The sequence below is a fragment of the Corvus brachyrhynchos genome, unplaced genomic scaffold (assembly GCF_000691975.1).
Source record: "Corvus brachyrhynchos isolate BGI_N302 unplaced genomic scaffold, ASM69197v1 scaffold34, whole genome shotgun sequence".
NCBI lineage: Eukaryota > Metazoa > Chordata > Aves > Passeriformes > Corvidae > Corvus > Corvus brachyrhynchos.
In genome coordinates, this window is record NW_008238126.1 from 6,040,679 (window position 1) to 6,050,754 (window position 10,076).

A 10,076-nucleotide genomic window follows, 5' to 3' on the forward strand; every position below is an offset into this window, starting at 1 on the left:
CCCGTGTCCGTGTGTCCCCCGGGGGTGTCCGTGTGTCCCCCCGTGCCCTGTGTCCGTGTGTCCCCCCGTGCCCTGTGTTCGTGTGTCCCCCGGGGGTGTCCGTGTGTCCCCCCGTGTCCTGTGTCCGTGTGTCCCCCGGGGGTGTCTGTGTCCGTGTGTCCTCACGTGTCCTATGTCCGTGTGTCCCCCGGGGGTGTCTGTCTTCCCCCGTGGTGCTGTGTCCGTGTGGTCCCCGGGGGGTTCCTGTCCCTGTGTACCCTCGGGATCCTGTGTCCGTATGTCCAGGGATGTCCTGTGCCCCCCCGGTGGGTGCCCCTGTCCCTGTGTACCCCCAGTGTCCTAGCCCCATGTGCCCACGGGTGTCCTGTGTCTGTGTAACCCCTCCAGATATCCAAGTGTTCATGGACTGCCCTGGGATGGCCCTGTCCTCATGTACCCCCCGAGTGCTCCTGTCCCCGTGGATTCCCCGGGACTCTCTGCTCTTGTGGACCCCTGGAGCTATTCCTGTCCCCATGGACCCCCCCCTTGCAGTCCCTGCCCACATGGCCCACCAGCACCTCCCAAACCTTCTCCAGAAAGTTCTGCTTCCCAGTGGGCTTTTCCTGCTGCCCTGCAAGCACCAGGGAACCCCCTGGTGCTCCCCATCCCCATCAGGGCTGGGCTCTGCCTGGGTGCCCCATGTCACACTCTGTCCCATTCAAACAACCCCTCATTGCTCTGGGCTTTGGTGTCTCAATTAAACCCAAATGAAATCCCACAGCCTGGCTCAGCCTCATGGCACACAGCCTCCCTCGTCCTCTCCCTGGCCCGGTGGGCAAGCCAGCCTTGAAATTAAGTAAATACCAATGGAGGAGTTGAAAAATAGGTTACCTTGTAATTGATTTTTTTTTTTTTTGCCTGCAGCTAAAGAAAAAGTAGCCTTCCTGCTGTCCTGTGCAGTGTGTTTGAGAACGTACTGGGGTGTGTACTAGCTGAAGGGGTGGCATGACAGCTCCTTGGCCCAGCCTTTCCCACTGCCTCTCTTCTGAGATTGGTTTTTTTTTGTCCCTTTCCCCAGCCTTTAAACTCCAGGCGCTGCCAGGGAAATCTAAAGCTTTGATAGCTTGGAGGAGCCAAGAACAGGACTCCTGGCAGAGTGACGGGGCCCTGATCATGTGCCAGGAGCTGTGGGAGAGCCCTTCTCTTAGGGAGACCCAGGCTCGTGGGGTGCCAGTTTATCCCCTGTCCTACCACCCTATGGCACCCTATGGCACTGCCTCTGTGCCAGCCAGAGCTGCTGCAGCTGCTGTGGGTAGCAGAGGGTGGGAGGTGGTGCAGGGCAGAGCACCCCAATGCTGGTCTCCAAGCAGTTGGAGGGCTCCTCCTCCCTGGAGTCCTTTGTACCCTCAGCCCAGGCTCTGCTCCTTGGTGGTGCAGAGCTCCTGATGCAGCAAGACACGAGAGTTTGATTTATGAAGTGCATTAGTATCACTTTTTCTCCTCTTTTCCATAACGAGCCATTTGTATGGCTCTGTCTGTGTGCTGCCTCCCTTCTTCCCATCAGCACACAGGTTTGGGGAGCCTTTTCCAGGGTGAAGAGACCTTCAGCTCACCCACCCCTGCTACATTCTGGGGGCCTGGGGTCCCTGCACATTCTATCTCAGGGGCTATGACTCCAGAGGCTGTGAGTGCTGATTATTGTGGCTTTTGGGTGATGACTGCAGCCCATGGCTGGGAGTGGGATCCCTGCTAGGGCAGTTTGGGACACCCTGAAAACCTGTCCAAGCCCCTGGTGGTGTGGTCTCCCTCAGCAGTACAGGAGGGCTGGGGTCTCAGTCTCCACTAATGCTGTCCCTAGTGTGGGTCCCACTCCTGGCCTCGCAGGGTGCTGGGATTAGCTGTGGCTGCACCAGCACCGGGCTGGTGCTCGCCAGCATCCCCTTAAAATCCGAGAAAACCTACATTTCAGCCGAGATCTACCTCACGCCGCAGCCCCTTTCACCCACTGCCAAGCCCCTGAGCAATTCATCCTCCCTACTACTCCAAGAAGCGATAAAACCAACAGGTCACTTTTTTCCCCCCTGCTCAGCAGTAATTAATGGTTTAATTAACACTCACGACATCCAATTCCCATTGCTTTGCATGAGCAGCCTCCACTGCCGGGTCCTCGCTGCGAACTCTCGGGTGAGTGGGGGTGGAAAGGGTTAGCCGGGAGCTGGTGGGAGCCGCCGGCTGGAGGCCGCCCATCTGGCCCGGATTTCTTCCGAAGCTGGAAAGTTCTCCTCCTCCCGAGCAGCAGCGGCAGATCCAACACGTTCCACAGCCTGCTCTGCTTCTGCACGGGCTTGTTTACCATGCGGCGGCCGAGGCAGAACCCGGGCACCATCAGCACTCACAGCCCTCGTTACTTACCCCGAACGATTTTCCAGTATTTTAACACCAATCCCTGAGAAATTTTAGCTGTCCCAAGGAGAATAGCTGCTTGTAACCGGTTGCTAATTACAAGTATGAATGTCAATTAATTCATTTAGCTAATTATCCACTCTCTGAGCATCACGCACCAAAGAACTGTAAAAGACGGGCATATGGTGATGGATCAGAAGGAAGGAGCTGGTGCCGGCGTGCGCTCGCTGGGCGGCCGGGGCGAAGGGATGCAGGCAGCCTGAGAGCTCGGGAATTACAACATTATGCTAATTGGGCCTGGAAAACATCAACCCTCTCCTTGCAACTTTTGTTTGGAGGCTCGAGCGTGGGTCAAGCATCTGAAGTGTTTCTAATTGTGCTGTTCCCTTTGACTCCGAGGAGTGGGAAGAATCGTTTTCCCTGCATGGAACAAACCTTTTGATCCTAATCTCTGGCTGCAGAAACAAACAGTCCTAAGGAGGGAGGGAGAGATCCCTGAAGAGCTTCCTGGCCAGGGGCCTCCGTGCTAAAGGTGGGGAGATGTTCTGGAGGACGCTTGCTGCCATCTGGTTTGTAGGGCACCTGGTCTGCTGCAAGCGGGTAGAAAACCATTGTGGTGAGAAATACCCTATTTGCTGTCCCAAAAGACAATGCTTTAAAGGAAATGTTGTTTTCTGAAATGGTGGAATTTAATCGTATCTGGGTGTGCAAAGCCACCTTCAAGGCATGGAAGGGGTTGGGCAGGGCAAAAGGGCTGCTCCATTCCTGCCCTCGGAATGAAGAATTGCACATTTTATCCAAGTAGCTGAGCAGTGAATGCTCAGTGGGGTTAAAGTCCTCAGGCAACAATCTTCTTCCAGAGAGAATCTCCATCAGCATAATCGGATCAATCACCTGGTGCTGTGCAGCACTGCTTCCTCCATCCCCCAAAGGCTCCAAACCCCCTCAGGGCGGCATCACCCTGAGGTGGGCCCCACCTCCATCCCTACCCGGCCCAGCCCTTGCAGAGGTATCCAGGTGTCCCACCTCCCCTGTGCCTGGGTCTAGGGTTTTGATGAACATTTTCCACGTCCAGCCTAAATTTAGGTGGCTGAGGCAGAGACTTTTGCCCTGTTCCAGTGCTTTGTTATTCTTATTTACAAAAAAAAAAAAGAAAAAAAAAAGTGGGGCTTTGTTGAAATTGCTTGATTATTTCTCTGCTGGCTTTCCAGTGGCAATACTTGTGCTGCCGGTGCCTGCCAAGAGCTTTGATCAAACTCTTGTAGGTTGATTACCAAGATTCACTTGTAAAAGTGTTTAAATCAAATACAAAGAGAACAACATCTCCACTAAACCCATTAGTCATTAATGCAGTGACAGTGCAATTTGTATTTTATTTCCTTGTTAAGAAAAAAAAAAAGGGGGGGGGTTTTGTGATAAGCCCTGTCAGAGGTACTTCAAAGGCAGCAGGGCCAGGGAGCAGCTGTGTGGATTGGATTTGCTTTGGAGAAGTTTGCCGAGGCTTTTCCGGACAGTGAGCTTGGTGTCAGCACCTGCGGCTCTGGGGAAAATACTGATATTTTTAGGCAAGTTTAACTGAGTGCCCCTTGCTGAGGTGATGGGGGGAGAAGAGGATGATGAGTGGGCTGGGGAGGAGACCTCGTCCCAGGAGCTGCTCCCTGGGGAGGGATGAAGGAAGCAGCAGCACCCCGCTCCGCAGAGCTGCTGGCAGCGCGCCGGTGCCTCCCGCCGCTCTCCCTGGCTCTGCAGCCAGCCCGACGCATTCCCTCCTGCATCCAGAGCCAGCCTCCAGAGCGCCGGCCATTTTCCAGGCGAGCGCAGATCTGCCAAGCGCTACCTTAAGAAAAGTTCTGCATGGCCATATTTAAGGAAGCGGGAGGGGGTGTGCGCTGGCCCCGTCCCAGGGCTCCGCGCCAGCCTGGCCTCGACGCCCGCGCCCGCAGGTGTCCGGACGCTCCCCCTCCGAGCCAGCCGTCGCCTCAACACCTCCCGCAAATGCTCAGCTTCTTCTGGCTGAGGTGAGGGCTGGGGGGAGCTGGGGACCATGGGGACAAGGCGGGGAACCCCAGGGCTGGGTGAGCGGGAGCTGCTGTGGAGACTTCCACTCCCGGCGGTGGAGCGGCGGCTTGTCCTGGCTTGCATCTGTGCTGGGCGGCTCTTCCAGGGAGAAGGTGAGGGGTGAAAGCTTCTTGTGCCCCCCTGCTTACCCGGGTGATGCTTTCTTGCCCTTGGGGTTTGCATCGAGCTGTGCTGCTGCTCCATCGTGGTTTTCATGGGAACGTGGCACCCTCCGGCTGCAGCGGGGACAGCGGGCAAGAGCTGGGAACATCAAACCCCCCCCAGGTCTTCCTGGGTGTGACAGGAGGAGTACTAGGGGGCTTTGGCTTGAATCAGCTTCTTCTCACTTAAAAGCAGGGGCAGATATTTGGGAAGCGTGGGCACAGGGCTGCTGGCAATGATGGCAGCACGGCGAGGGCAGAGGGATGTGCTGGGGCTGGCTGGGGCAGGGTGGGTGGCGGGGTGGGTGGCACAATGCCATGGGGATCTCCACCCTCCAATGAGGCGGTCTTGGCCATGGTGACTACCATGATGTAGACCAGCACACCACCATGGTGTTCACCTGGGTGTTTTCCAGTGGTCTCAACCATGGTGACCCCCATTGTGGAGACCACACAGGTAAGACCACCAGGGTGTAGACCTTTGCACCAGCTTGGTCTCCACTGTGGTGGTTTCCAGCTTGGTGGGCTCGACTGTGGTGGTCTAAAACACGGTTGTATTGATGTTGTGGCAGTCTCCTCCCTGGGAACGCTGTGGGTGGCCGGGCAAAGGTGCCTCTCTGTCCCCAAGCGTGTGAATTTTGGGCCTGGCAGTGTTTACAGCTGTACTGGCGTGACATGTGGCATTGTTCTCCCCCTGCACTGGAGCCAGACCTTTGTCCCCTGGGATGCTCCCTTGGGAACTTTGCCCCTGTGCTGGCAAATCAGCACCAGCCTTCCCAGGAGCCTCACAGGAGGTGTAGAGAGCGCTTGGGCAGGGGTATGGAGGGGGCTGCGGGCAGGGCCAGGGCTGGGGATGCTTCACCCTGTGGTGGAGAGGAGGTGAGGGTGCTGGAGGTGTGCCCGCTGCGCTCACCTTGAGTGAAGCTTTCCCATGGGTGATGGTTGGAAAACCATCATCCCCTTGTAAGAGGAGTCATCGCTCTTGCCTTTGACCCTCGATTTGCACTTTCCTGGCCCTATGCCTTGCTTTGCACCATGAACTCTAAGGAAACAAGATGTGTGGTCCCAGAAATACCACTTGCAGTTTGTCCTGCCCTTTCTTCTGGGCTGGCCACCCTCTGTGCTGCAGGGAGCTGCTGTGTTTCCTCACCGTGCTGTGACCTGGCCCTTCAGTCCCTCTTGTCCCAGTGGGGCCACATCCTGAGCAGCAGCTCTCATCCTGGGGACCCTGCTCCATCCCCATGGGCATGTGGTGATGGGGCTGAGCTGTGCTGGACATCTCCAGTACTGCTGGCACCGGGGCTTTGCCACTGCTGGCAGTGGGAGTGGCGGGCCGGGTCTCGGGGGATGGACAGCCCTCACTGCCCTGTCGAGATGGCAGAATTTCCCAAAGTAGGTCAGGTTAATTCTTTAACGCGTGCAGATTTGCTTGTTACCATGGATATTGCTCAATTATACACCAATAATCCCCCATGAGAACTTCATTGTCGCCGCTTTCCTCCCCAGCGTCTCCCCCCTTTTTTTCTTTATATACTTCCAGGGAGGGGTAAAGTTATGTCGAGGAGCAGGGGTGGGGGTAGGAGGCAGAGCCAGGTGGGGGAAAATGGGGATTAGGTGTTTGGGAGGTGGGAGTGGGGTGGTGAGAGAGCTCTGAGAGCAGGTGGGGGTGGCTCAAGGTGCAAGGCTGCCCTGCTCTGCCCAGAGCCCCTCCAAAGCCCAGCATTTGGGACCCCCACCTCAGTTTCACCCTTGTCCCTCCCTCTCATCCACTGTCTTGGGGGTGGCTAAAGCAAACACCCTGCTTTCAGTGGGCCCAAGGATTGGGAGGAACAACTGTTCTCCTGCATCTCTGCTCAGCATCATCCTAGGGAGCTGCGGGACCCACGAGGGTTTGCAATGGATGTTCATCCCCTGGTGATTTCTGAAGAGGCCAGCACCGAATTTCACAGCAGAAACCTTCCCTGGAGCTTGTGGATGTTCCAGTGCTGCAGGACACCCTTCTGCCAGGGTATAGGAGAGTTGTGGGGTGCCGTCGGGTCCCTCTCCCCAGTACTTGCAGAGTTGTTGGTGTGTCTTCCCCTCTGTGTCTTTGCTGGTTTGCTCTGTGGGCTTCCTACGCCTCCAGAAGCACAGGAAGTGAGCGTGGCAGGAGGCAAGGAAAACATTCTGCTGGAAGGGTTTTTTTTCTAATGCGAACTTTCTTTTTTTTTTTTTTTGGGTAGAAGTGGGTCATTTGAGGGGTGACAGAGTAAGAGCATCATTGCCTGGGTACTGCATCCCGTTGCCATGGTGACCCAAGGGCTGCATCAGTCAACAGCTTTAAAAATGTGACAGTTGAGTGAGGCTGAAGATTTTAATGAGGACAGACACTTGCTCACTTAGTTTCGATAACAAATACTCCATAAATACCCACTGGCTGAATGGTTCCGGGTCTCTGGAGCGCTGCCGGGGCGCTCCCCTTCCCCAGGGTGGGAGCGTGGGCTGGGGCTGCCTGGGAAATAGCAGGAGGATGATGCAAAGCAGACAGCTCTGGGTATTTTTCCCCCTCCTGCTAACGCAGCCCAGGGGACAAGGTGACACGATTGCCGAGCCAGCAGCAGGTTTGGGTTTCCAAGGAATGTCCCTCTGGTGCTGTAGGCTGGGGCTATGGGGTGTAACAGGACCACCCCCAGCCACCGCCTCATGTCTGCAATTGGGCAGCAAACCCGTCTTGTAAAACAGGAGAGTAACTCTTGCACTGGGCTCTTGCAAGGGCGAGTGAGCCATCAGGAAGCTCCCAAACCTCAATAACAAGGCTAGAGAGGTCATGGGGCTAGGGAAAAAGTCATGGGGCTGGGGAAAGCAAAACCCGGTGCTGCTGGGGCAGGGGTGGGAGGCTGCGAGAGGCTCCACGGTGCCGTTTGTGTGTGTAGGGGACCTGAGCGCCCTTGTTTTGTACCGACCTCATTGGGTGCACTCCGTGTGACACCCCAGCTCCTGGCGGTGCAGGAAGCAAATCTACAGCTTCCACTCTTTTAGCCCCTTGCCAAAATCAGTCAACCCCCTGCCTCGGTAAAAGAGCAGCTGCCTCCAGCAGGTAGAGGGATGTGTGCCGGGAAGCTGGGGGTGTGCCAAGGGCCTGGCAGTGTTGTGTTTAAAAGCAAACTGTAAATACAAAGCCTGTTCCACTTGTTTTTGCTGCAGCTCCCACTCTGCCTTTCCTTGCAATGCCACCACAATGTCCAGCTGGGACACAGTCACCATGCTCGTGGCCCAGGAGCCTGCAGGCACCCAAGGGCACATGATGCCCTTGGGGAATGCCAGGGCTTCACAGGCAGAGGGGCTGGAGCAGGGCACAGTGGCGTTGCTTGCATTGGGTGCTTCCCATTCGCTGCCCTCAGTACCACCCGTGGCAGCCTCAGCCCTGCCTGCTGCCAAAAATATGCTCCCGGCTGTCTTGTGACTGCAGCGGTGTCACTGCTCCGGCCAGGGGAGCTTCAAGGCACAGTCCTGTCACATGTAGCAACACAGGAAGCACTGACAAAGCATCATCGACCAAGGGGTTGGCCACGGCCCTGCAACCTGTGCTTGGTCCAGCACCCCAAAATAGCTGGGCCTCTTTCATCAGGGCTGGTGAGCGTGGGACCTGACTCCCATGGAATGGCAAGCACCTGCCCTGGTCTGCCCTTCTCTGTTTCAGCTCTGACAGCCCCCTGATAGGTGCTGGCGAGGGGTCAGTGCTGTGGGGAGAGACGTCAGCATGGGATGTGGGGACAGGGTGTGACAACCTGCCACACACACTGCCTTGTCCCTGCCGGGAAACAGCCACTCCCGTCTCTGCCAGTCCTGCCGTAACCAGAGCCACTCTTCTCCTTTCCAGGTGTCTCTTAAAAATGGTCAAGGGGAATATTATAGTCCCTGAAGAGATCTTGAGCTTCTGTTGCAATGGCCTCCAGGTACCCCTCGTGCTGTGCAACTAACCCGTGGCTCCCTGTTGTGCTGGCGGCTACTAACCCAGGCTGTGCTGGGGAAATGCCACCCTGTGCCAGGAGCTGCTCCCAGCCCTGCACCGGACCTGGCTGCCTCCTCTCCCAACGTGTTCCCTCCCCATCAGCATCCCCAGCCTCCTGCTGGCTACCGCAGGGCCAGGGCTCTTCCCAGGACTAGCAGCTTCTTCCCTAAAACTCAGAACTGTCAAACGCCGGGAAAATGACCGGCGGGATCTCGGGGCAGGCTGTCTGCTCGCTCTGCAGCAGGCGGCTTTGGAGCTCTTTGCATTGCTGGCTCACACCCCAGAGCCTGCCGGCTTCCCAAAATAGCTCTGTGGTACTCATGTAGGCGCCTCTGCATGCTGGGAAGCAGCCCAGGAGGTTCACGGAGGGGTTTGGAGGCTGCTGGAGGGGCTCTGGTGGCCGGGGCTTGGTCTCACTGCAGGATGGGAGCCCTTTGCCATCGGCTTGGCTCGGTGCTCGCCGCCGTCTCTGCTGAGGCGAGGTTTGTGCCGTTCCCGGGATGTCGTGTACCAGTAGCTATGGAAACAGAGGTTAGACCCACTGGAGAAAAATGCTATTCTGAGAGGCAGTGAGCTCAGGGTAATCGGGAAAGCATCATTTTCAGTATAAACCCATCTTTAAAAGAATCTGGGCAAAGCAAAGGGCAGAGAAGCTGCTGGAGTGGGACTCTCGCAACAAGTGCTGTGAGCGGGAGCTGCAGCGGGAGCAGAAAGCGGAAGGAAGGGCTGTGACAAAGCCCAGACAGCTCCTCGTGTCTCCTCAGTTACTCACCAGGCTAACTGAGTTCACCCCTTGTGTAACACGACTCACTTGACATCTCTCATCAGCTGTTTTCTCTGCCAGCACTGCCTCAGCCTCCTCTCTCTCCCACCCTGCTTCCCACCGGGGTGCCAGGGGAGCCGCTCTGTGCCCTGCAGAGGGACCAGCCAGCAAGGAACATATTTTACTGCCCGAACAACCCCAAACTGAGGATGCTTCTCCTCTGCTTCTTGTACCACATAGCTTCCAGTGCTTCCTTTGGCAAAGGGGGGGTGTTGGTGGAAGGTGTGGAGCACTCTCCGGCCCCAGGAGAGCAAACCCACCCTGTGCTGCAGCACCCTAAAAATGAAGCTGTCAGGGAGAAAAATTTCTTCCCAGAGGAGGGAAGGACTTTGGGAGGGGTTTTGTGTGGTGTTTGGGAGGGGGCAGTGGGGTTGGGTGATAAATGGCCTGGAAACCTGGAGTAATCCCTTATGGAGCATTTTTTTAGAGGGATTTTTCCCCATTTGGCTGCGGGCACCTTGTCTTTGGCAAGGGCTTTGGCGGTGCCTGGGGGTGTGCAGGGCTGGGGTTCTCCTGGCTCTGTGTGAGGAGTGTCTTCACGGGTCACTGTTCCCTCAGGGGATTTGCTTCCCGTTTGGGTAAAACAGAGCTTTTGTGCCCCACAGAGCTCGACCTCTCCACCACGTGCCCGGGAGCCAGGGGAGCGGGAGGAGGCGCCGGG

At 56.7% G+C, this 10,076-nt stretch overlaps 1 protein-coding gene and 1 long non-coding RNA gene across 2 annotated transcripts in view; one reads left to right on the plus strand and one right to left on the minus strand.

The window, feature by feature from the left end:
- The window catches only part of LOC108446564, a 5,703-nt gene extending 2,195 nt beyond the window's left edge, over window positions 1-3,508 (minus strand). The window contains exon 1 of the long non-coding RNA XR_001861778.1: window positions 2,098-3,508. This is a non-coding gene — a long non-coding RNA (uncharacterized LOC108446564). The remainder of the gene's footprint in view (window positions 1-2,097) is intronic.
- A 273-nt stretch (window positions 3,509-3,781) lies between these two features.
- ACOT11 (acyl-CoA thioesterase 11) overlaps window positions 3,782-10,076 on the plus strand; it is a gene marked incomplete at its 3' end in the record, with an annotated part of 15,029 nt that continues 8,734 nt past the window's right edge. The window contains exons 1-3 of the mRNA XM_017733537.1: window positions 3,782-4,400; window positions 8,461-8,536; window positions 10,021-10,070. Coding sequence (XP_017589026.1) covers window positions 4,237-4,400; window positions 8,461-8,536; window positions 10,021-10,070 — 290 coding nt within the window. The remainder of the gene's footprint in view (window positions 4,401-8,460; window positions 8,537-10,020; window positions 10,071-10,076) is intronic.